Source organism: Epargyreus clarus, unplaced genomic scaffold (assembly GCF_041222505.1).
Source record: "Epargyreus clarus isolate Ecla_fem2 unplaced genomic scaffold, WU_Ecla_fem_2.2 ptg000006l, whole genome shotgun sequence".
NCBI classification, from domain to species: domain Eukaryota; kingdom Metazoa; phylum Arthropoda; class Insecta; order Lepidoptera; family Hesperiidae; genus Epargyreus; species Epargyreus clarus.
In genome coordinates this window covers 7,847,641-7,874,586 of record NW_027332214.1, presented here as the reverse complement: position 1 = coordinate 7,874,586, position 26,946 = coordinate 7,847,641, and the positions used below count along the sequence as shown (strand labels likewise).

General features: G+C 36.3%; 3 protein-coding genes across 6 annotated transcripts in view; 1 reads left to right on the top strand and 2 right to left on the bottom strand.

The window, feature by feature from the left end:
* puf (ubiquitinyl hydrolase 1 puf) overlaps positions 1–5,551 on the bottom strand; it is a 44,067-nt gene extending 38,516 nt beyond the window's left edge. For 3 of the 4 annotated variants that reach the window (XM_073073916.1, XM_073073920.1, XM_073073917.1), the window contains exons 1-8: positions 5,367–5,551; positions 5,120–5,216; positions 4,201–4,949; positions 3,557–3,828; positions 3,154–3,372; positions 1,516–1,689; positions 1,031–1,109; positions 787–859 (exon numbers count right to left, since the gene is read on the bottom strand). In XM_073073916.1, the coding sequence (XP_072930017.1) occupies positions 787–859; positions 1,031–1,109; positions 1,516–1,689; positions 3,154–3,372; positions 3,557–3,828; positions 4,201–4,949; positions 5,120–5,216; positions 5,367–5,409 (1,706 nt within the window). In that variant the 5' untranslated portion in view covers positions 5,410–5,551. The remainder of the gene's footprint in view (positions 1–786; positions 860–1,030; positions 1,110–1,515; positions 1,690–3,153; positions 3,373–3,556; positions 3,829–4,200; positions 4,950–5,119; positions 5,217–5,366) is intronic. The other variant, XM_073073919.1, reaches the window with a different exon arrangement.
* Positions 5,552–6,254: 703 nt separating this feature from the next.
* Positions 6,255–12,111, top strand: Alg12 (Alg12 alpha-1,6-mannosyltransferase). Its single transcript, XM_073073921.1, has 8 exons — positions 6,255–6,460; positions 6,530–6,662; positions 6,773–6,946; positions 7,789–7,942; positions 8,175–8,319; positions 8,553–8,779; positions 9,128–9,268; positions 9,505–12,111. The coding sequence occupies exons 1-8, from the start codon at positions 6,335–6,337 to the stop codon at positions 10,676–10,678; spliced, it is 2,274 nt and encodes a 757-aa protein (XP_072930022.1). The 5' UTR covers positions 6,255–6,334; the 3' UTR covers positions 10,679–12,111.
* A 1,724-nt stretch (positions 12,112–13,835) lies between these two features.
* Positions 13,836–26,794, bottom strand: Epp (Ecdysteroid phosphate phosphatase). Its single transcript, XM_073073915.1, has 13 exons — positions 26,454–26,794; positions 26,141–26,381; positions 25,699–25,894; positions 24,839–25,011; positions 23,666–23,804; positions 20,674–20,775; positions 19,241–19,381; positions 18,807–18,871; positions 18,269–18,435; positions 17,744–17,910; positions 16,205–16,343; positions 16,021–16,130; positions 13,836–14,798 (listed from the first exon to the last, which is right to left on the bottom strand). Exons 1-13 carry the CDS (start codon positions 26,576–26,578, stop codon positions 14,548–14,550), a joined length of 2,016 nt encoding a protein of 671 aa, XP_072930016.1. The 5' UTR covers positions 26,579–26,794; the 3' UTR covers positions 13,836–14,547.
* Positions 26,795–26,946: the final 152 nt, after the last annotated feature.

The window sequence follows — 26,946 nt, the reverse complement described above, 5'->3', positions numbered from 1 at the left end:
GAAGTGTAGGCAACAGTGGCGGACTAGGGTCGTCGGAGGCCCGGGACGGAAATTTGAATGGAGGCCCCAAAAGTGTATAAAGTTTATTTCATTTTGACGTTTGTTTTTCGCTGAGTGATACACATTACATAGATTGCTTGGTACTGACGACCTTTTTTTTAGCAAGTGTGTTTCGAGGATCGCAGGCCTCCCAGGATCGGAGGTCCGGGGCGGACCGCGCCTTCCGCCCGCCCTTAAGCCGCTAGAGGTATGCAAGTTCGAGTAACGAGGCGTATTGATGGGTATTATTACTGTTTTTATATGGTACTTAACCTAACTTGTAAGAATGAGTCTTACGCACTCTACGATATGATTGTCATTATATAACGACGACGCGTTCTTACTATATAGTAATTATTATACCATGTCTTGGCTGGGCACGAATCTCGTCTTGGAACGAGAAGGAAGTATTTCGACAGATGTAATGATTTTTTTACCTGTTTAAGTTAGAAATTAACTATCACTTGATGTACAGGTAATAGTAAATACCATGAGGATTCTACACGGAACTTCTTTTAAAAAAAACCTCTAACATAAACGACGACCCTAAAATAAAGAAAAATGGTATGTACAAATATTAAGTTCTGTGCAAGTTAAACAAAAATATAATTAATAAAACCTATTTATATACATTGGAGTCCAATCCATTTTCCAAACATATAAACTGTGAATAAATATTTTAGAGCAAAAAATATTGTGTATTTTTTGTTTGAAAAATGTAAGTGAACAACATTAACAAAAACTTACTTTTGACAAGACTTCAAAGCTGCACACTCTTTTTTCGTAAGCTCTTCACCCTCACGAAGCCATTCTGCTTCAGCTAAAACCATATTGCCATTTTAACTGTTATTGTAACAAAAATATTTCAAAAACTTTCCTCAAACAGACATTACAGTACTACTGGGTATTCAAATTTGTAACTGGTAGATTTTTTTTTATCAAATATAATCTTAAAAGTATTTAGTGTTCATGAATATAATGATACATTTACCTGTTAGTTCACGCTGATGCTTGCTCTGTTTCCTTGGCGTGGGCCCAGCTTCCTCTCCAGATGTGCTGAGTTCCTCACACTGAAAATAATATTTTTAATACTTCACATTGTAACCCTTTGACAACTTTACAGCATCTGATGTACTTAAATATTACCTGTCACATGGTTTTAATTTTTTTATTACACAATCATTCAAATGAGGGTCAATATCAATCAATCAAGGGTCAATCATTCAAATATTCAAGTAAGGGTTAAAAGTGAAAAAAGTGTAGTTATCGCCAAACAGCTAGTCGGCTCTGAAGTTGTTGCGAGCAGGTGTAGTCATAAAATTTGCTATGGCGTCGCGATTCATTTCTATATTCAGAGCGGACTAGCAGTTTGACGCGGACTATAAGTGATATTTTGTCGACAAACGTGAGATTGGTTGGGAGTGGGAAGGATTCACCTATGTCCTGAATGTCTCAAGTATACAATGTATGGCTTACCGGGTCGTCGTCGGAGTTGGTCTGGTCCATGCTGACGCTGGCCTCGGAGGAGGAGTTGTGGTGCGGCTTGCAGGCGGGCGCGGCGGCGCGCGGCGCGTCCGGCGCGGGCGACGCGCCGCCGCAGCCGCCGCGCGCCCACATCGCGCGCGTCAGCGCAGACGCCAGGTACAGGCTCTGTCACACATGTTCATGTTCATACTTATAGTCCGATTCATAATTAGGTGTCCAAAATGTAAACAAAGGTGCTGACCTATCAAAAAGATACGTTTCAAAGGGTAGTTTCTTATTTTTGACAATTTTAAAGTAATACAATGATAATAAAATAATAATCTAAATAAATTATGATCAATTCACATTTTCTAATATTTATATTACTTTAATTTCGTTCCATACAGTAATAATAATAAAAAACAAGGTTTATGGTAGAAAATTAAAATGTGATAATGGCACGATAATGGTAACACAATCGGAACCCAAAACATTTTTAAGTTTCGTAGCTGATGTTATTCATTTTCGAACTCGAGTGTATTATCGTTTTCATAGCGCGTTTGTTAAATTGTGAATAATTGTAAAGTTTTCGTTTTTTGTTGAGTTTGTTAAAGTTTTTGTGTTTTATTAATTTTGACAGCGACATTTGTTTGTATACATTTTGGACACCTAATTATGAATCAGACTATAGATATATTTTATACAAATTTAGTCCAAAGCATAGATCTTATATATAAAACTTGTGTCACAATGTTTGTTATCGTACTCCTCCGAAATGGCTTTACCGATTTTCACCTAATTTTATATGCATATTCAGTAGGTTTGAGAATCGGCTACTATACATTTTTCATACCCCTAAGTAATAAGGGTTGTTCATCCTTAACATTTTTTTATTTATATGACACGTTTGTCAACACAACGTTTGTCGGGTTAGCTTGTAAGTATAGATATCTTGCCTTGTAATTGAAGGAAGCCATTCAATGGGTTAAACGGCTGACAATTGTGTGTGCAGTTAAGTGGTGCAAAAACACGAAATCAAAGAAAAAGTGCGGAGAAATATCGTTTCATTCGTAAATGAGCTAAAAACTACATTTTTTAAATATTTTGCAAACACGAAAATAAATGACAGTGACAATTTCAATCATCAAAACTGGTTACATTTTCTTGTTAGGAGTGAATAATCTTTACTAATCTATGACTTAGATATAAGTTATATAAATTGATTGTGACGCTCAAATTCATTTACAATGTCCAAACATTTGTGTGTACCTAACATACTGAGATTGATTGACTGCTAAACTAAAACTTATTTTAAATGTATAAAATTTTGTGTGTCTGCATTGCTGCCATGTAATTTTTTTCATAATAATCATAAACTCCAATATTGGCAGACTCTTTAGAACAGAATCTTAGAAAAAGGAGAGGCCTTAGTACACTGAGACACACAGAATGTTTTAAGAGCATTCTTACACATGTAGATTCTTTTCATAACATTTTGCTTTGCTATTAAATCAAGAGATGTAAATACAAATGACCAATATTAAAACACAATAAATATGAAACAAAGAAATGCAAAAAATTGTTTAAAATTACATATATTAGGAGTGAATCGTAATAAACCATTGGAGAAAAAAATTGACAATCACTCACCTGCTCTGTATGCTCCTTCGGTGGCAGAGCGCACAGCAAGCTATACAAATGCGCGCAAGGCTTGGGAGCGAGTGCCCTGATGAAGCCAGGCAGAAGGTCGTACACCTGACGGCCGCAGTGTTTCAGCTGCGCGGCCGCCCACACCAGCTCCACGTGCTCGGGCGTCACGCGACCCTCCACCGCTAGGAATTTCAGTATCATGTGCGACTGTTTTATCACCTGTTGAAAGTAAAATGTATTATGAATTAATTACTATTACCATTTTTAAATGTTTTTGAAATGTAAATTATTGCAATATAACAATTTTCAACGTTATATAAATCCTTAACAACTAAGTATAAATAAATTGAGTAGCACATTGCAAGCAGCAAATCATTATTGTTAGTAACAAAAAAGTACAAACCTCAACATGTAAGTTAGGGCCAAACAGGTGTTCTATGATGTTGTTGAAGGTGAGCCAGGCAGCCAGCTGCTGTCCAGCGACCTCGGCGTCGGCGGCGGGGTCTCCGGCACAAAGCTCGTTGTGCGCCGCGATGTGCGCGTTGATTTGCGCCACACCCGCCAATCGCATCGTCAAGGTGCTGCTGTTGAAGTACTTGAAAGCTAATGCCAGTCCATCACAGTCAAACACCAGCGGCGCATCCAAAGGCTCCTTCGCTGCTCCCCACATGAAATCTAGAATGAACATCAGAATTCATTAGTACTACTACAAATGATTAATACATTTGTTTGTGACAACAAACATTTTCCGACAATACAGTCGTTCTCTACCTAATGTAATGTTAAGATATAATGACTAATGAATGCATACCTTGTATTCACAACTGTATTGAATCAAGTTTATATAAGCAATAAGGAACTAAACTAATTTTGACATAATTCTCACTGAACATCTCTATTTTACTACAAAATCATCCCTGTGATTGATAAACATATGAAGGGCCATGATCATGTATTCAAGACATGTGTTCTGTCATACCACAATGAATACTAGAATAAAACAACGCAACATCTCAATACATTACTACAAAATACGGACATACTTACCAGCTATAGACTTAACTGCTGGCACTCTGAGATCCTTGTCTTCTAAGCTGCACATGTACTTTAATATCTTGCTTCTAAGTGGAATGAAGAGTTGAGCCACAGCCCTGAAGTTGAGCCAGAGTTTCAGGTTCCCCACGGCTGCCACAATGGCATGGGCCATTGTCACTGGCAAGGAAGCCGATGTGGCATGCTCAAAAACAGCAGACATAGTACATACTCCGCCCAGTTTGCAGAACAGGTTAACATTTCTCAATAAATAAGCTGGTATTTCTGTATCCTGGAGATCACAATAAGAGCTCAAATTTGTTATCTCTTGGGCGGAGAGGTCATCTAATCTACTGAGTGATGAATGTTTACAGGCCATGTACAGAGGAAAGTTGAGTAGGAATATCTTAGACACAATGTGCATAAGCTTTTCCTTTTGCTGCACCGACCACACCTGTGATTCATCCTTGGTTGATGTTGAAGGTTTTGGATCAATTGGTTCCTCTGAAGCCTCTTTAGATGGTACAGGGTGTTTACTTTCTTTAATTTGGTCATCTTCTTTCTCACTACTTTCTCTGTCTGTTTTAGATGGAGGCTCAGCATGCTTTTGCTTTTCTTGGATGTCTTTGGGAGGCGCCTTAGCAGCCTCTATTAACTCATCTTTCAATTGCTTAAGTTGGCATACAGATAGGCATAGAATGCTCTGTACAACTAAATAAAATCTCTCAAAGTTCTTTACATCTCTATAACAGCACATACATTGCCTGTAAAGAAAACAAATATGTAGACTAAATAACTTAACTTAAGGCTTAGATATTACTACTAAAAAGGTACTCATTATAGTGCCTGAATTTCAAAGATAACACAAAACATGCCATTCACTTTTTGACAATTAATTATAGAGACATCGTTGTAATAACATTAATAGCGTTACCTTTGTGGCCATGAGAGAATGTAGTTCAGTACAATTTCGAGCTCCGCCTGACTTATACTTGGATATTGAGACACATCATCTGTTAGTCTTGCTTCGCCTAAAATCAAAATAAAATCGAAAATTTCCACTAAGTACTAAGCTCATATTTCTTAATTGGACCCATAGTGTGCATAAAACTACGAATGTACAGCGAAAACAATGGTACGAAAGCAAATGATCAACTAAATTTCGAAACAATGTATCTTACAATTCACTAAAAGCTGTGAAAACTCGGAACAAACATCACACATCCTCAGTGTTTTGAGTCAAGATTGAGCGAAATATTATTGTAATATTATCGCAATTGTTAAAATGCTGGGAATATAGATCATTATTGATATTTTCGTATCAGAAAACGAACACTGCCTTAAAAATGTCACAGAATCCATTCCACCATTGTTGACGATTGTTGTCAAAACACCGTTTCGTTTTTGGACATTGACGATAATATTTCCATTAGGTTATTATTATACCAAGACTTTTAAATGTTCACAATTTATATGAATTTAAGTATATGATTCTTTCATAAGCTATGATTTCCAAATTCTCCATCAATGTGTTGATTATATAATAACATATTGTTAAATAAAACGGGCAATGAAAGGAGAAACTAAACGGTAAATCATTGATCATTTTGAAAATTTAGCCGAGGGGATTCTGATTCGGTTAAATTCAGTGTGTACGACTATTGTGATTTTTTTCTGACTTTCTCAAAAATATTCTGTTTTCAACCATTTTAATAAATAGATTCCGTTTTATTAAATTAAGAAATTTTACATGTTATTTAATAAATAATACAATCAAATTAGGACTCCCTCAGACTGCATATATTTTTGCCGTTGATGTGTTAAATAGCATATCGGGATTTAGAAGGGTCTCGACTCTCGATGAGGTTCCAGTTATTTGGATACTTACTATCTTACCAATAAAGTTAATGAAGGAACTGAACAGTAGTACCTGGTTAATAAAATCATTACTTAAAACTACGCCGGCAATTTTATTTTAGTCTATATTCAATATCGTTACAATCTGTGTAGATATATTATATCTATTTCACTATTTGACATATTTGACAAATTGTCATTTCGACTTCGACACAACAATGACAGTTTTGAATAATGATCGAGTCTTGCGATATGGGTTGAGTTTATTTTAGCCGCTTTTATTTTATAAGAAATGGTTCAGTTACTTTATATTGTAGCTAGCTTACATGTGCTGCTATGCCCTTTTACAAAAGTAGAGGAAAGTTTTAACATCCAAGCCACACACGATATTCTGTACCATCGGTTTAACCTCACAGAGGTATATAAGTTCTAAATTTGGATTCATAAGACGCAGACGGAGTAGTTTTATTAAATCTATTTTTTCCAGTACGATCATAATGAGTTCCCGGGAGTGGTGCCGCGGTCTTTCATCGGCCCGCTGTTTATATCCGCCGTATCTGCACCTATTGTTGGCATACTGCATTTAACTGGAATAAATAAATTTTGGGCACAATATGTGGGTAAGTCCTTGTCAGTTACAAAAACAAATCTATAATTGACAAGATTTCTTTCTAATATTTCATGGTAAAACACTTATTTGTTTACAACTTGTATTGTATGTTATTTCCAGTTCGGTTGACATTAGCGTTAAGTGTCCTGGCGGCATGGAGCAAGCTGCGGGTGGCGCTGCAGAAGCAGTTCGGGAGCACCTTCACCTGGTGGTTCACTGTGATCACCGTTGCTCAATACCATTTCATGTTCTATATGAGTCGCCCATTACCTAACATTATGGCTCTACCTTTAGGTAAAACATTAATCATATTGTTACTACTTAATGTTAAATTATCCAAATTTATAACTGCTTAGTTATTTCTAGCCTATAGTGTGAAATAACTATAAATAGAAATGTAAATTTTGTATAACTGCAATAGAAATATGGATGAGTATCATAACTGTAGAAAAAACAATCCTTGTGGCCATTTGATAAAAGTGACAAAGAAGAATATGCCATGTCTCTCTCAGTTGTGGGAAAAGTCCTGAGACTTCAGATCTGAATCTGAAAGGTTTGTAGTAAAGTGTAAAGTATAACTTAATAGAACTGGTCGAAATACTGATTATAAATAAAAGGAGTAAATTCAAAATTTAAAAGGTTGACGTTTCTGTCATAACACACATTGTACAGACAGTCGGTATTCAGATTTCGTCACGGGACGTATAATATAATTTATATTTATTACGGGGGTCCTGGGGACCTATTTGGGAGTCGCGAGTGTGTGTGCATCACGGTCGATCGGTCGCCGAAGGGAGCACCGCACAGTTCTACGGTATTTATACATTTATTCACCTACATTATTGTTTCTAGCGCACAAGGGTTCCAAATTATATTTCGGATTAAAAACCAGCGACCTAAAACTCTACATTTTTTAATTAGTTCCATATTGACCATGAGGACTACTGGGCTGAAAATGTATGCTTTGATTTTGTCCCACATGGAGATTGAACACATTCAAAAATTATATTTTACCTGTTTTTTTTAATTTTGGGTTTCCTTATATATTGTTTTTATTCATATAAAATGTCTACATTCATTGATGTAATAATATGCAGATTTATATACCTATTTCCCTCTTTTTTACACTTTTTCAGTTTTGTTAGCATTTGAAGGCTGGTTATCAGGAAAACACAAGCAATTCATATTATGTGCTGGAGCAGCTTCAGTGATATTTAGATCGGAACTGGCTCTGCTCTTTGGATTATATCTAATTATAGATTTGTACTTCAAGAAGATAGATATAACCACGTAAGTAGTTCTTATTACGCCTTTGAAATATAATTTAATTCCTTGCAGAATTTTTAATACAATAACAACCATAATCACCCACATGGTCTACACAACATATTGTGATCACAGCCTCTTATAATCTATTACATATAGTAAGACAGAAGTATATTACACTGGTTTTATACATCAAATATGTTTGAGATAAGATAGTTTCGATTATTGACTAATAATATAAATTTTCATGTTTCAGTTTCCTCAAAATTGCAATACCAGGTGGTATAGGATTTGTTGGTCTCACAGTAATCATAGATTCAATATTTTGGGGCCGACCCTTGTGGCCAGAGGCTGAAGTATTTTGGTACAACACCATTCTCAATAAAAGTTCAAACTGGGGAGTATCCTTTATTAAGTGCAATTGCATATAGAAAAGTGTCTGAATTACTTTTACCTTCTCTAGCACAACCTGTGTTATTTTTGTTGTGGTATTACAAATAAAATAAGATATCTAAGATGTACATTAAAACATTTTTTTATTACAGTTATGCTTTAACAAGTTCCAAAAAATACTGCGATTTATTAAAATCAATAGGTTTCTAAATTAATTATATCCTTAACTATATGATAACAGACTTCACCATTTCTGTGGTATTTCTACTCAGCTCTCCCTCGGGGTCTTGGACCAAGTATGATATTGATCCCTGTGGGGCTTTACTTAGAGAGGCGGCTAGTACAGATAGTGGTTCCAGCGTTTGTATATGTACTACTGTTCTCATTTTTACCCCACAAGGAGCTCAGATTTATTATATACGTGTTCCCTTTGCTCAATATGGCTTCAGCTGCAGTTTGCTCATATGTGTAAGTAATAGCTTCTTATTTATAAAACATAATTTATTTCATTAATTTTAACTAACCTTCTACTGTAGTCTGGTTTTACCTTATAGTAGCAGTTTTTTAACATGCCTGAATAAAGTTGTTGAAGGGATTAGTTTTTTAGAACTATTTTTATTGCATTATTTGCATTATATTTAGTAGAACTATTTTTATTGCATTGAAATTTAGACATTTAAAGTAAGGATTACAATATACTCGTATGTAATTAGCTTTGTCCATATCTAACTAAATACAGGAAATCTCAGTGTTAAAAGTATAATATCACTTATAATTTCAGTAGTAAATTATCAGATGTTTTTCTTCTATTTTCAGATATATAAGACGAACAAAAGCACCAATTTACGAGTTACTCTTCTGGGGGTGTATTGTTGTCATAATTGGAAATATTATGTTCTCTTTAGCATTAGGCTTAGTTGCCATGACAAACTACCCTGGGGGAGTGGCAATAACGAGGTATGTGTATTATTTAACCAATTAAGTTATTGTTCTTCTTGTGGCTTCAATTATTTCAATTGAATTGCAACAGCACAAAATAATTTAGATTGTAGACTACACTGTTTAATATTGACATGACAAAACCAAAATATTGACGAGAAAAATAATGCTGTGGTGCTCACTTGGAGTAATAATAAATTTTATATAATTATATATACATAGAATTAATTTTGGTTCATTTTATTAACTTTCAGATTCCACAAATTATTAAAAAATGAACCATATGTTCATGTGCATATCAGTAACCTGGCAGCACAAACAGGAGTTACAAGATTCACACAAATAAACAAACAGTGGACATATAGCAAAACAGAATCATTACAGCCAGAAGAATTACAAGAGTACACACATCTTTTAATTGAAGCTAAAAGTAAATATTCGCCCACTCTTAAAACATTTATGCGTACACACAATATTTTAGATAGTGTTGAAATGTTTTCCCATATAGCAATGAACTATAAATTGATTCCGCCTATAAGGATTAAGACTAAACCAGCATTATTTATTTTGGAGAGAAAAAACTTCAGGGAATATCCGAGAGGTATCCCAACTAGCGAATTTATAACATCAGTTGAAAATGATGAAGAAGTATTTGTAGCCCTAAATGAAGAGGTTGAAATAAATTATGATGAGGATTATAGTGACAACAACGTTCATGTAGATTCTACTACTTCAGATGTCAATCTAGAAGAAGAGCTTAAAGAGGAACCAACTATACAAGATGACTCTATGAAAAATGAAGAAATGGTTGATATGGGTAGTGAAAATATAATAACAACTGAGGATACATATATGGATTCAGAAGTAGAGCAGGAAAAGCAATCTAATAAGAAATTGAAAATTAAAAAGACAATTGACGATCTAAAAGTTTTTAAACAAGAAAGGAAGAAAAAAGCTATTACAAAAATAAAATCTGAAACACGTAAAGAAGTCGTTGCATCAGCAAAGGAAAAATTAAGAGAAATAATGAAACGCCATAAACACATCGCCGAAGAACTCTCGGAAAATATAGTAACAGACACCGAAACTGAACCAGTGAAAGAAGAAAGTGACGGTAGAGGTGATATACCTGAAAAAGAATTCTTTGGAGAACAAGAAGATGCAGCATTTGACGAATTAGATAATGAGCCTGTTAATAAGAACGCACAAGAGATTTATGTAACAGAGAAAACAGAAAATGATACAAAGGAAAATAATAATATAGAATCTATTGTAGAAGAAGTTATTGCTCGACTTATTGATAGAAAGATTTACGACGACAAGACGAAACCAGAAGATATTAAGGTAGAAGATAGAAGAATGATTCAAAAGATAGTTGAAGAAATTTTATCTGAAAGAACGAATTATACGAAAATGAATTCGAAATAGTTATATATTAGCAAAGTACTAACATATCATGTTTGGCTTGATTGTGTGATCTCAGTTCATACTGGTTGTTAAGTTAAGTATAGATGAAAGAACCAAAAACAGTTTAAAAATATTGTATAGTCCGCGCCAAACTGCTAGTCCGCTCTGAAGTTGTTGCGAACAGGTGTAGTCATACAATTTGCTATGGCGACGCGATTCATTTCTATATTCAGAGTGGACTAGCAGTTTTACGCGGACTATACCTAGCGTGATAAAATACATCAAATTGATAATCATCACTGTTCCGTTACTTTTATCTTTATTTATATAATCCGAATTACAATTTGAACCGAAGGATGGATTAAACTTTACCGTGTACCATAAAGAATGTAATATGTGTCGCTTTTTTAGTTTTTCGGTTATTTCGTCTGTACTTGTATTTAGTGCCAATGTCTTACATGCGTTTTTGTATGCATTTACGTATTGTTGTATGAATATTCGTGTTGTTAGTATAATTATTATGTATGTTACAATCAAAAACTACTTATTTCCTCTTAAAATTAATCTTCACTTATTTCAAAATATTTTGTTATATTTGTTCAAAGTTACACTTTCCAGAAAAGCCAAAGTTCCTAATACGTTATTATATATAAATGTTAAAAATACTAAAAATTGTAGCCCTTATAAGTTTGTGTATGTTCCCTTTGTGTAAAGTGTAGGCACTTTAATACTATTTATTTAATGTTTCATTTCAATTTACGATTGGCAGTGATCAATAAGTAATGTTTTATTACATAATTGGATAGGTGATTTTTTAATGGCAATGTATAAATACCGGTTTGATCTAGTCTGTTTATTTAAGAGAACATCAATTTTACAGTGATTTTTTTAACTCCTAAAATTCAATACTTTAATCGTATCACTAAGTAAAAGAATGAATGTGACTGTTCAGTGCATTAATTAAATTACTTGATTCCATGCCGTCCTTGTACTACGAAAGAACTTTTAAAACATACCAGGATAAAACTTTACCTTTTTTGGCGAATAACTGCCGCAAGACTTACTAGCTCACTGAGCGTTTTTTGCCGCTTCCTCTGGAATAGTTCTATTATTTTGTAATCCACGAGAACGCAGTGTAGCACAATAAAGTAGCTGCCGCGTTTACATTAGATTATTAGCAGAATTAGATCGGAAAGAGATCGATGTATGTTGCGTCGTATGCACTATGCAACGTAGCAGTAACTCAAATGAACTCAAATTTTAATATTTCTTCGCGTGTAGAAATCTGCCGTCGCACACGGAAGTGGAAGAAAAACGCTCCGCGAGTTCTGCCTCTAAGAAGCCTCAGCCTCATAAGAATTGCTTCTTTTTGCTCATAATTATTTATTGTTGTTATTTTGCTATCTGTTGTACTGTTTTTAAAAATATCTTTGTAAATAAATTACTATGTTATAGTTTGTTTGTTTCTGAAATTAACCCTGGCAGTTTAATTTCTATAAATACTAGCTCACCCGGCAAACGTTGTGTTGCCATATATCTAAAAAAATATTAAGGGTGAACAACCCTTATCACTTAGGGGTATGAAAAATAGATAGTAGCCGATTCTCAGACGTACTGAATATGCATATCGGTGAAAATCGGTAAAGCCGTTTCGGAGGAGTATGGTAACTAACATTGTGACACGAGAATTTTATATATAGACGGTTGCCCGCCTACATCAGGATTGGCCATAGCGTCTCACGTAGGTGTTTGGGCGATTAAAATTATTTGCAAGCAAGATCACAAAACCAAAAGTTATTTTTATTCCAATAAAGTTATGCACGTTAAATTAGCAAGATCAGTTCCCAATTATTGAAAATATCACACATCACACACATACACGCACACACACAAACAATTGTATTAGAAAACAAAGATAATTGAAAAATTAAGCGAAACAATAGCGATTCGTCTAAGACGTGGTGCGCCCCTTCTTCCCGCCTTTTTTTTATACTTCTCTAAAAAAAATAGTGGCGGCGCTCCATCGACAAGACGCTCCGCTAGACTGCCAGCTGACAATCTTGTTTCGTCACAGCTTAATAGATGGCGCTAGGGATGCGCCGTCATATATATAAGATTGCATGAAAGTGAAGTAATAAAACAAAATCCTTAAGAATTGAAAGGCGTTTATTTTGATTATTATTATCGACACATCTTAATCATGAACTTGTATTTAGTGTATGCATTGCATTATTTTTACGAATATATAAGTAACTGATGCCGATCAATGGGCAAAATTATCAAAAAACACGAAGTTCGCCATTTTTTCTTTATTTCTCTATCTCGTATTTCAAAATCTTAAAAGAATAGCTCTTTTAATGAGGTAATGACACGTCGGGTCTATATTAGTTACATTTACCATTCACTATAAACCTTAGCTTTTAAAATTGTTGCCACAACAAAATATTTTATAGTCTTATCGTTTTATACTTAGACTTCTTAATTATATATACATAAAAAAAAATAATGTTCTTTTGATATCGCATTACAAACCTCTGATATTTTGAGCTGTAACTACATATATATATATATATATTTTATTACAAATTCACAATCAATATTATACATTCCGAAAATACAACCTACGCCTTATATGGGCTCTTACCTTACATTTTTGCGATCACAATCCATCTTATTTACTTATGAGCACTTACTTTTAAGTCTGTTCAGGGTTAACTAATTATTATATATTATATAATGCAGTGGAAGTGCTTCAGTATTCAAAGCTTAACAGCAAAGCGTACAGCTGTTTTGTTCAAATTATGATATACAAAATAATAAAGTCGTTCATATGACGTTCATATCATAATTAAATTTGCGTATGTATATTCTACACTAATTATTGAACATCACATAGAATGCACTCAACCTAGCAAGAAAAACGCATTTTATATTTTGTATTTATATTACTTTTGTTTTTCTTCTTTACTGCTAGTCACACTTATTTAATTGAAAACATATAACAGCATAAAGTGGTTATTTATAAATATTAAAGTTTAATTGTTATTAACAGAGAATAGTATTGTCATCTGATGTCATTGACTAGAACGAATACTAGAATACCTAAAAATGCAGACTTGTTATAAACAATAAATAGGCATAGATTTAAATCTACGAGAAGATCTATTTTGTATCATAGTTTTTATTTTTTGTTCGACAAATTCTTATTATTTAAGACTTATCTAGTTTTTAAGCAGATTTACACTGCTCCAATTACAAAAATAAACTTTGAAATCTCTTAGAAATCTATTATCGACTTTATGACGGAAGCACTTATTAGGGAATGTAATTTATAAAAACAATGTAGTATAAGTTCACAATTATATGCAGCATAAAGCACACGATTAAAAGCAGCTTAAAAATGATCACCACATAGTTAAATTCAGTTATTATTCAAGTGATCTGTCGTTTTTATATTTTTTTAAGTAAATCTATGAATATGTTAAAATACTCATATATACGTATATATGCATGCATATATACGGTATGATTGATTTCACAAACGCATGTCGGTTTTATATGTTGCAAACTTTGACATCGCGACACACATGCCAGCGTATTTTTCATGTACATGATCCACCACACGTAAACTTGACACAATCGTTCGTGAATTACAACGCCATACACATGACACTTCAAAATCTTGTATTATTTTTCAGGTATATACACGGCAGTTTATATCCTCGAGCTACATAACTTAACTAGCGACTACTCGTATACAGAAATTTGTTCTTCTTTGCAAATAAAACAATCAACACAGCAATAAACTTTTCTAAAAAATATTTGGTTAACGGCGAAACTTTTAGTCACTGTCATATTACTGAAACAGTAGCAACTCAGGGTGGAGGCGATCAGATGAGGTCCTGCAGCATGCGCCAGTCGTAGCGGCCGGAGCTGGAGTGGATGCAGGGCGGCACGGGCGGCGGCGCCAGCGCGAGCGGCCGCGTGCGCATGGCGGCCAGCGCGCAGTACGGCACGCGCAGCAGGTTGCCGCTCACGGCGTAGCGCGCCGCCGCCGCCCCCGCCGCCGCGCGCAGCCGCCCCAGCGCCACCACCATCACGTCCAGCGTCGCCGCGTGGCCCACGAATATTACGTTGCCGCCTACCGATGACACGGAACACAATAAACAATTATAGATCTGGAATGTCAGGGAAATTGGACATCTGTAATCGACCCCAGATAGGATTAAATATTCCTACCTCAGATCGGCCACAGATGCGCCGCTACCCCTGAGCACTAAGCTGGAATGCCTCAGAAAAGTATGCTCCCTTACCACATCCTTCAAACAAGAACACAGCAGCGCTAAACACTGCTGTTATGAGGCAGAAATAGTTATGGCGGTAGTGCCGCCGGAGTCGAACCACAAATGGTTCTACCACCTTCAAACCTACCTGTAGCGGCCCTACTTCATATGTAGTTGTTTAAAATAAATGTATAGTAAAAACAAATGTAAAAATAAAAGTATAATAAAAATTAATGTAAAAATTATAATATAATAAAAATAAATGTAAAAATAAAATAAGAGTAAAAATAAATGTAAAAAAATAATTGGAATAAAAATATTTACAACAAAAATAATTATGTAAAATAATAACCAAAACAATCAATTAAAAGAGCAATGTTAAAATGTTAAGAATAAAAATTAAAAATAAAAATGTTAAAAAAAATGTATGTAAAAGTTGGACAACCGATTCTAATTTTAAATAGTGGCATTATCGCTTACGGTATGGCCGACCGGCGCCGAGCGCAGGCGATCCCTCCCGATCGGCCGTCTGCGCGCGCGCCGCGTCGGAACGACCAGTCGGTCCCGCATCGATATACGGCTACGCCGCGCCACTTATTTTTCGCGCCGCTTTGCAAATTATTAGTGCATCGCTTAATTTTTGGACTTTATGCTTGTGTGTATGTGTATGCTGAACTTTCTATCTTTCTGCATCTTTCTCGCTCTGCTTCCCCTTCTGTATTTTTTTATGGTGTACTGTGGTGTAATAAAAATTGTGCGTTCGTGAATTTGGACTTGAGTTATTTAAACACCTGATCAACTGATCATCTCACCACCTCAACCACCACACACCCCTACATACCTAACGTTCCTGGTGACAAAACCGGCAACATTCGATCCTAAACTATGAATGTTCGTTCTTCAACTAGATAGAATTTTTATTTAAGAATGAGATTTAATAATAAATAGATTTTTTGAGCCTGGATGTTTGGAGACCAGTCTGTGCATCTAACGTACAGTTATGTACGATTTCAAAAATACAATAAGAAAGTGTTTATTCAACTTTGTAAAAAAAATACTAATAATAAAATAGTATTTCACCTTCAGCTTCAGTATCCCTAAGTGCACTCTGCATAACCTTCTCATTTCTCTCATAAAAATCTTCTATAGTTTCATTAGACACCGTGTCAACCTCCACATAGGGTTTATATCTGCAAATACAATGTATTTTTATTTATATCCCCCTACATAAGCAAGGTGTCTCTTAATAAGTCATCATTCTTACTTTAGGTCCACGTTGTATCCCGCAACGTGAAGTTCCAGCGGCGTCATGAAGGGCGCCATACCCTTAGCCATGTGCCACATTTTACATTCAAAAAGTCCTGGCTCCACTTTAATTTTTATTGACGGATCAGCTTGCATACCTGAAAATAATAAGTTTTTTTATGGTTATGTTGCGACTGTCTGGACTTAAAATCGTCGACGATAGTTTATCCAGTCATACATCAATAACTATATGGTTTACGCAACAATAACTTCTGTTATTTTAGATGTTATGTTATTAGTAGCCTCCGATCTTCAATTTTTTTGGCAGGGCAAAAACTGAAAAATGCCGCACCAGGCCATTATATTTATTTTTACGAAATATACCTAAACGCCTCGCGAATAATAATGTTCGTGCCTAGTGTAGGTCAAAGTTAAGTCAATGATGAGTTGTCAATTCGTATGTAAAGTGTGAATTTAACCATCGTCTGAATTTGGCGCTAGGGGCATAGGCCCCGGCTTGCCGCCCCCAAGATCCGGGCCTAAGTTATATACATCACATATACTTTTCGCCAGACAGAATTTTAAATCTAGTGACCGTATTTTAAAGTACAACGATCGATACTGCTAACGTTGGATCCGGACTATCTAATATCAATGTAAACAGTATGTAGGTAGTCCTAGGTACTCTTGCAGGGCTTCGTCCGCAGCGCCCCGCCCCCAGCGCGTGCTCGCTACGTACCCTCGAGCAGGTGGTGCGCGGTCTCGACGCAGCGCAGCGCGGCGGACGCGTACACGTGCGCGACGGGCACGCGCGCGTCCCGCAGCGCCTCGCCCCCAGCGCGTGCTCGCTACGTACCCTCGAGCAGGTGGTGCGCGGTCTCGACGCAGCGCAGCGCGGCGGACGCGTACACGTGCGCGACGGGCACGCGCGCGTCCCGCAGCGCCTCGCCCCCAGCGCGTGCTCGCTACGTACCCTCGAGCAGGTGGTGCGCGGTCTCGACGCAGCGCAGCGCGGCGGACGCGTACACGTGCGCGACGGGCACGCGCGCGTCCCGCAGCGCCTCGCCCCCAGCGCGTGCTCGCTACGTACCCTCGAGCAGGTGGTGCGCGGTCTCGACGCAGCGCAGCGCGGCGGACGCGTACACGTGCGCGACGGGCACGCGCGCGTCCCGCAGCGCCTCGCCCCCAGCGCGTGCTCGCTACGTACCCTCGAGCAGGTGGTGCGCGGTCTCGACGCAGCGCAGCGCGGCGGACGCGTACACGTGCGCGACGGGCACGCGCGCGTCCCGCAGCGCCTCGCCCCCAGCGCGTGCTCGCTACGTACCCTCGAGCAGGTGGTGCGCGGTCTCGACGCAGCGCAGCGCGGCGGACGCGTACACGTGCGCGACGGGCACGCGCGCGTCCCGCAGCGCCTCGCCCCCAGCGCGTGCTCGCTACGTACCCTCGAGCAGGTGGTGCGCGGTCTCGACGCAGCGCAGCGCGGCGGACGCGTACACGTGCGCGACGGGCACGCGCGCGTCCCGCAGCGCCTCGCCCCCAGCGCGTGCTCGCTACGTACCCTCGAGCAGGTGGTGCGCGGTCTCGACGCAACGCAGCGCGGCGGACGCGTACACGTGCGCGACGGGCACGCGCGCGTCGCGCAGCGCCTCGCCCACCAGCGACGCCTGCAGCCGCCCGACGCGCGTCAGCGGCGTGTCTCGCGCGTACGACTCTGCACCGCCCGCCCTGACACATCAACACAAGCATGTTACCTTTTAATTTTTATGATTCCTAATATGAACTTCATTCTCTGTTCATGTGAGCTCGCACGCATGCACGTACGTAGAAAAAAATAACTGGTTACGTACGTGCATGTGTGAACAGCAACGGGAGTGTTTAATTTATTTTTTAGTCAGACAATTTCATAATATCGTAATTTAATCCAGTTCATTATTCATTTCTCAACATCAATTCAGTTGTTTCCAAAATGAATGCAGGCAACCAGTTCAACCTGTCGTTTTAATGTGATAATGTGAACGAACACGTTTAATGTCACTCTCATCTTTTGCTTGAATTCAACTACAATAAAAAACCGGCACCTCACCTTTTTCCTAACTTCACAGGCATGTTCAAGTCCTTCCTGACGTAGTTGCCGTGGCTGTCGAAGCAGAAGTTTGTCCAGGGGCCGTACGTGAGGTCCACCCGCTCGCCGTGCCTCATTGCGAATATCCACCGCCTGTCCTTGTCCTCGCTGTTTGTTGTCGTACCTTGCTGAAAAATATTGCAATCAAATTAATAAAAGTGCTGGAATAGTATTTTTTAAAACATAGTAGGGGCTTAACGGTAGCCGTAATTGATGGGTACTTTTAAAAAAAGTATATGGATAGATAGAATTATGTTTGTAAATTATGACTATGATTTTATAATAACATTCATCTTATGAGATGTTAAATCTCGACATTTCATATTTTGCCTGTGGTTCATAGTAGTCTTAAAACACTTTAACCATTTCTTTAAGTCTTAATAAGAAGTGGCATAAATATTTTTAAACCTGTTATAAATAACAATGAATTAAATATAGTTACTTAGTTGCTTTCTCACAATGAGATTGTATTTGTTTAATACAAGTAAAATATATTTACCCGGCTTTCATTGTCTACAGCGGAATAACCGTTATCGTCCAGTGGTTGCCAATCCATGCTGGGACCTACAAATTTTAATATAATTGAAAGTAAATTATATTTCATAAAGAATTAAGAGGAAACTTAACTTTACCGACCGATATTTCCTCATAATGTCCAGATAGAGGTATATTTCTCCGAATACAATTTGGAACAATGAAATATAGGAAGACATTTAATATGAAAAGTTATACAGAAATGTTCTATCAAAACGATGTGGGCACAGTGTCCAGGTAACTTAATTATTTATTGATTAAATTGTTTCGGTTTTAATTAGGGTAATAATGAACTACAACCCTATCCTAAAACATAACGTTTTAAGCAAAATAAACGCACAAAAGGATCTTTTTACCATACATCTAAATCCAACATTCCGACACATATTGTTAACTAACCTTGCGTTATGTTTAAGATGCCTTCACTGCCGTTATTCTTCACAGTGGTCCAATATTTCTCCCATTCCTTAAAGGACTCCTCGGACTTGTCTCGGCCGAGGTCCTCCGCATCTTCATGAGGGTACGATCGCGTCGACATCTCTGATTGGGAACCACAAATACAACGTTCAGCGTCACATACATAAATACAGGTCAGTACGTAAACAAAAGCGATCCATGTTTCGCGCAACGACCCCATCTTAGCAAGTTAGCACGATTGTGAAATCGGGCGATCCAATATGTACACAACTGCACTGTAGACAAAGCACAGACAAACTGGTCTAAGGCTTCTACTAAAACTGGCGTGTGTGCACGGAGCGGGTGCCCGCTCCATACGGCCTGGGAGATGCAGCAGGTGTCCGCCGACTTGAATACACAGTAAGTACACGAGCGGGCGCCCGCGGCGTGTAAATCCCGTCGCGTGCACGCCTATGGCACTGCTCCTACTGTTTTTTAATACAAACAAGGGAGCAGCAAAGGAGCTTTTTGCATCTATAACTAGTTTGAGCTTGCTCGCTTCCTACACTACAAAAAGAGCGCAACCACTGCGTCAACGGCACGCCATACAGACGACATCTACCTACTAGTTTGACAACTTACGTACCTACCTTATGAATGATGATGAAAATGTGGTTGTCTTGCATATATATGCAAATAGTTTAAACTACTTCTGTAATAAATGTCGTTCTCCATATTGCGGAATTGGAAATTTTTACAAGCCATGTTAAAAATACAATAAAAAAGTAAGCTATCATAAATTGGCGTTTTCATTCCCTAATTATCAGCTGCACGCTTGCTATTATGCGCGCGTGCTGTTTTGAATGTTGACGTTTCGGTATATTTAACTTATTTATTGTTATACTGCTTGTATTTTAGGGTTCCACGGAGAAACCTGTAGCTAAGCTTACGTCAGTTCGTCTGGCATACTTTTAAACGAACAAATAATAATAAATAAAATGTAAAAAAATCTTGACGGAAATATAAAAACATGTTTTATGTTTTTTGCTTTATCCTAAGAACGATATAGATACCAACAAAGTTCATACGCGCTGTAATTAGAGTTGCTACGCGATAATAAATGATAAAAAAGTACAGAAAGCACATTGTTTATCCTCAGCAAAAATCCCCCAACATGCGGATGCACTTGGCCAGTATTTTATATATTTTACTCACGACACGAAATCGATCATTCTAAAGTAAGTAGAGCGGAATATTTCTTTTAAAATACATGTTATTGTACACTTTTACATGATAGTGACAAGTCGTCAATAAAATTTACTTACGTTTTGTTAGCATTACCTATTAACCTAACAGTCAATAGACTTCACACTTTTAGTTACTTAAGTACTTATATTACAAAATAAACAGTCAACTCTACACTACTGTCTACTCACTTTTGGTAACAAAGTTTCCTAGCGGCACCACCTCGTGCAGCGTCCAGGCGTCCGACTCGGCCGTGCGCACCGTGTTCGCGCCCAGCAGACGCCCACTCACACCTGCACACGAATGTTTACTGAACTAATTAGACATTCCATATACCATGCTGTAAACTGAAACTGCTGAAAACCGTGTCACTTCATGCCATAACTATAATTATTATGTGATATTATAATATCATGTCATCATCGATATCTTACACATAGCCAACCGTTAATCAAGACACACTCGTTTATTGCAACCATAGTTTACAATGATTTTAAGTAAACGAGACTTATATAGGAGAACCGTGTAACAAAACCAAGGAATCGTCATTCTGTTGATTTCTACGCGTTAGTACAAAAGGTAAAACTCAAGCCATGTTATATTTCTGCTTACAAGTTTTTTAATTTACTCAAGACAGAAATGAATAAAAATGAATAACTATGGGTCAAAACGTATTCAATTATCGAGTGCTTGCAACAGAAACTACCAACTTGATATGAGATATGAATAAGCTACGTTTTTGATATCAATGTATGCGCAAAACATATCGATATGATAACCAAATAGCGGCTCGTAACCATGTTCAAATAAAAGTGATGACGCAAAAAAAAACGACATCTAGAGCAAAATATGAAAAACTGTACACAATGGGCTAAGTCAACAGTCTAGAGGGGACAATAATGACACGCTAAAGTACGTAAGTAAGAACAATGGCTATGACATGAAAGACATTAATTTACCTATTTAGGCTATTTATGTATTATTTGGACCCAATTATATCACAAACAAAGGGCGTATTTAAGCAAGTCAGTCGAACTTTGGACATAATTAAGCGTGCTTAAATAATAAGAATGATAGCACAGTCCGGTACAAACTATTAAAATTTGCTCTCTTGCAGTGGAAATTAGAGGTTCGAATCCTAACTGCATGTTTTTTTTGGAATTTCGTAAGGAAATATCTATGCTTACATCTTCTACATAGGTAATATTTTCAAAGATGATTGAGAAGAAGTGAAGGCGGCATGTATATGGGTAACATTGTCGACCGTGGCCGACCTCGTCGTATCCGAGATTACAAATGTTCATAGGCGAAAATAGACACTTACCGACAGATGGACTGCAAGCTATTTCTATTATAATAATAATAGCGGAGGCACTGCCGTGCCTCCAGATACTGATAATAAGCATTCGCAATTGATGCCGTCATGCTGTATTCTTCAGAAGCACGAATACATTCCACATATTTTCGGAATTGCTAACGAAACAAAGGTGTCCCGTTTTAAAGTAAAATAATAATGATCAGTAGATATAATATGTATGATTATAATCTTTAATTATTTAAATATATTAAACATAACTCTGATGGAAAACCATATAAAAATATATTTGCACAATTAAGCACGGCTTACAATCGCCCGTTAGTAATAATCGATCTATCCATTTTTTGCGTATCCACGATCGAAATGTAACAATTTCTAGTAGACAAGAAATGTAAAACTTTGGTAGGCAAACATTGTATATTGTTAATTCCGGGTCGACATGAAAAGATCTGACCATGTAAAGGACGTGCGAAAATATCGAGCAAATACATACAAACAAAAAGTTGCGTGCGAAAGCATTCAAACCAGCGGCGTGCTAAAGCTCGTTGCTTTATATACAATATGATTTTTAGCTACATTTACACAAATAAATATGATGTAACATAGGAGACGACGTCATAATGACCATAGATTAGATAGCGTTAAAATCACAGGTTCCCAAACTTTTTCTATGGGCCGCTACGATATTAGTGCGGAGTAGTTATGCAGAAAGCAGTCATGCAACATTTTTCCTAAAAGTAACATTTGACAAACTATTTTTATCTTTATAAAAAATATCCGATTTTTAATCTAATAAAAAATATATCGGTACGGGTCAGACACGGTCCGTGGGAAAACAAAATTATATCGTAGGTACTTTATGTGTATGAACGTATTTAGGTACTTAAGTATATTTCGAAACACGAATTCTTTCATTCATTTAAATTTAATTGTATGGAAAAATGTCTGTAGACATAAATGGAGCTCTACGAAAAAGTTCGTAGTTGAATACAACCATATAAGGTTTTTTTGGTAAATAAAATTTATGTTTGAGATATTGGATTCAATTTATTGGAGTATACTTTTTGTTTGTAAATAATCGCCGAAGTCGTTTGGTTCATTTTGTGTATAATTGCTACATTTGACATGACTTATATTATTATATTCTATAATATGATAAAAGGAATGATAAGAACATGAAAATAAGTGAATCTACGATTACAAACTATGATTACGATTAAAACCTAATAGTAATGCAAATATTATTCAAATACTTAATTAACTAACAAAGTAAATTATAACGGAAGTGCTAGCATCGTCAGAAAAATGCATATAACTCGGCGCAAAATTCAATGTTATTTTACTATTATTAGGTATCAAATACATACATATGCTATACATATTATACTACAATAAACAAAGACAATACAACATTACGAATTTTAAATATTTATTTAATAAAAAAGTTCATTTAAATAAACATCACTTAATAGGTAGGTACAAGGTACAAGGTAATTAAAACTACAAAGTCTTAAGGATCACAAAACGTAATAACAGTTACATTGTTATTGATACCGGCGTTATGTTGTCAATAGAAAATGCAATGAACACTATGATTCATAAAACTATATCAACACATACATTAATATGACTGGCCTATAATACTTATTATAGACAGGGAATCTTTATTTTTAATAAAAACACCACAGTCATAGTCAATGAATGTCAAGGTCCACTAACCTCCAATTTTCAAGTACAACACGCAAACACGCTTCAAAAAAGCCATTCTCATATTTTCATGTAACGCTGATCACGCGACTTTAGTTTCAGAGATATGTAGTATATTATGCGTAACGCACAGATTACATATTAAATTATATATTCACCTGTGAGCCACGAAGTGCCGCGCACCCAGCCGTCAGCTGAGCTGTCAAATAGCTTCTCTTCGATATAAATAAGATCGCCGACCACTAGTTCAAGTTCGTCGCTCGATTTCGGCGTGTAATCTTGAATCACTTTGTATACCTACAAAGATAAGTAATTTGATCTAGGTCTATTATTTAGGATATGTCCGTAGCACATAGTCTGTCCAATAATATTACACAATTGTATGTTTTGGTTAGCTTGTTAGGTAATGGGTATTATACGGCCGTACACTGCGGTCAAGGTCAAACTGAACAAAACAACGCATGCGGCTTTTCGTGCCGCGGTTTTGGAACCCTTCCCTAACTAATAAGACCTATAAATCTACACAAATTTACATTTTTTGTTTCAACATTGTACATTATACTCAAAACTAAAGAAATGAATCATACTCAAGTAAAATTTAAACTAAACTTAATTGTTATGTAAAGATTACACTATTAACACAAATACATAATTATTATTAGATAAACAAACTCACTTATTGTATACTAAACGTTAATAATACTTGTTGAATCCTTATAGCATCACTTTACAACTAAGTATTTCTCGCCTCGCCGTCAAGTATTAAACCATAAAGTGTAACTTATTGATGATACGCGGACACAAACAAGACAACTTCATAGGACACACTAAATGGCCAATATTTTTTACAATACCCATGTATAAACATTATCTTATCATATGGGTGATGTATGAGCATGTACTTGAATATCTGCTGATGTGTCATGAAAAGCCACTCTCGTATTAATTTTATCTAACATGAAAAATATTATCTTTAGTAAAATTATAATATAATATTAATATGTGATCAAGTCAAGGATGTAAACTGTGAACTGTTTTCATACTTAATGCGTAATAATGATCCTGAAAATTCCCAATGCAACCCACTTTAAAATTCACCCAGATGTATACAGGAACAAAAAAGTTAGATTAATTATGATAAATTATAGAATAGATAAAAAATAATGCATATTTTTCAAATATGGTCCCAAATATGGTTTGGGAATCTCTGGTTTAAATTTTACCATATATATTAAATTAAAAATTTACGCTGCATATCATAAATTAAATAGTATTAGTTGGTCCCTTGTTTCTGTCATAATAAATGATTAACATTTGGATGTAAATATTACCTTGTGTTTCGCAAAATGGGGGTCGGTGGAGTAGAGCCGAGCTTCCCAACCGGACTCCACATTCAAGTCCAACTTCTCAACCAATGCCTTAAGAGGTTCAAATGCTGTCTCCTCAAAATGGAATGCCAATGTAAGATGTGAAGACTTCAATTTATCCTCTAGGTTGGTTTGTACTAAAATATAAAAATTATTTATTCAAATACTATTAATCAGTAATTATCAAAATTGTGTGGATTAGAATAAGAATATCATTGTAGAAATTAATTCAGATAATGTACATTTTAATAAGATAAACTAAAGGTGTATTATAAACGAAAAGATATAAAAATGCGTAAATTATAAATATAATTACCTCAGTTAACCCCGCCACATGCTACTGTTAATCTTCTATCCCAAGCTAATGAATAATAAACAGATAAAAAGCTTTAAATAAATACAGGTAAATTTAGCCAGATTTAAAAACTATAATAACAATGAAAGAAAAATAAGAGAATGCTATAAGAAATACATAAAATGAGAATAAATAAGAAAAGAAAAAATAATGTGAAAGAAAGAACACCATGTGCTAAAATCCGTTTCTTTTTTATATTACAGCATATAGGGAAAATAGTAAAGTAAGTATCACCTTCAAAAACATGTAATTCATAGTATTACTACTATTACCACACACTTATCTCGCACATTTGTTACTGCCAAGCAGAATATGACGTCAATTGCAGAATTTAATAGCGGATAAATACAATAGGTAGTGCTTGGCAAAGGTATACATAATAGATTCTCAGAGAATGTGGATATTTCGCTGAATACTTAATGACTCTTTATTCTGAACCTATTTTTTTTCTGAATTACTCTATACTTACACAAATTGGACACCTGTTTTATAAACTGCTTTGCCAGTGATTTGAAAAACTTATCATATTCTTCAGATGCAAACAGGCCCATGAAGTTGGGGGATATGTAGGGCTCCAGGTGCAAGGGGGTGGATGGGGCGGCACCAACATTGCAACGTGTCTGCTTCAATGCATTTCCAATGTGATAGGACAATTCATCAGGAGCCTGTAAATGATAGTATAGTTTTGATTATTTTATTATTAACAAAACATTGGTTACAACAAATATATAATAAGTTTTTTAAAAAATATACTGTTTTTCTACATTCATATCTCTGTTAGCAGTTTTAATTATATGAATATTCATATTTTATCTTCACATTTGTATTGATTTCTATTTGTAAGGGCAAGAAATAAAAAAAGTATAGGTTCAATATTACTTGCATATTATATGAATGAAAGATTTACTTACATTGAAAAACGCTACAAGTGTGATATGCGGTGGAAAGTTATGAGCTCCATTCCATCCACACGTGTTTTGAGATTTCTGCCAGAACTCAGTGAGGCGCATCAGCAGCGGGCCGGTAGGGTGCGCGTACAGGGTGTACTCCCGCGGCACGCACTCGTCGATGTGTGGGTCGTTTGTGTGCGCCAGCAGCCAATCTGCCGCCAACTGGACACCATTATCTCCTGTAGCCGTCAGTGCCTTCAAACTATACAAAAAGATAACAAATTTAACACATTGTGATGGCCGAGATGTAAATTTTATAATTATTATAACTCACGCTCGGTTTTTTGGGTACCCCATGTTCATGAGCTTTTCAAGGGGATAACGCCTCGACTTCTTACGAGCAGGGACTGTAGCCATTTTCAGTGATTTACTTGAAATATTACACACAACACGATGCATACAAACAAACCAAATAATAACAAAAAATTGTAAACAGCAGAGCAAGGTAGCCAACGTCGTCAACGATATTTAATTCAATTTGTTTAGTACAAAATTGATTACTGTTTAGCTGTTCACTAGGGATGTAAAATAATAATTGTTCATTTTTGTGGCATAATCGATTATTAAAATAGTATAGTCTATCTAGCCTATTTTTAAATAAATCGATTATTTTGTACAAATTGATTATGTTTAATGTGACCGGCAACGCGTAACCCATGACCTACAATTTAGGAGATCCCTTCGTCAAATCTCGAACGCCCTAAATCATCTGTTCTCACTAACCATCGCATAAATCCGTCATCCAATGTTACGGAATAATCGAAGTT

Bases quoted from the DNA above. Each gene is read 5' to 3' on its own strand.
- Alg12 (XM_073073921.1), top strand. From the start codon at position 6,335: ATGGTTCAGTTACTTTATATTGTAGCTAGCTTACATGTGCTGCTATGC. The intron at 6,663-6,772 runs GTAAGTCCTTGT...TGTTATTTCCAG, and splicing joins ATTTTGGGCACAATATGTGG to TTCGGTTGACATTAGCGTTA. The intron at 9,269-9,504 runs GTATGTGTATTA...ATTAACTTTCAG, and splicing joins GGGGGAGTGGCAATAACGAG to ATTCCACAAATTATTAAAAA.
- Epp (XM_073073915.1), bottom strand. From the start codon at position 26,578: ATGCATCGTGTTGTGTGTAATATTTCAAGTAAATCACTGAAAATGGCT. The intron at 25,012-25,698 runs GTAAGTATAGAG...TTTATATTTTAG, and splicing joins AAAACAGGTGTCCAATTTGT to TACAAACCAACCTAGAGGAT. The intron at 17,911-18,268 runs GTGAGGTGCCGG...TTGATGTGTCAG, and splicing joins CCTGTGAAGTTAGGAAAAAG to GGCGGGCGGTGCAGAGTCGT.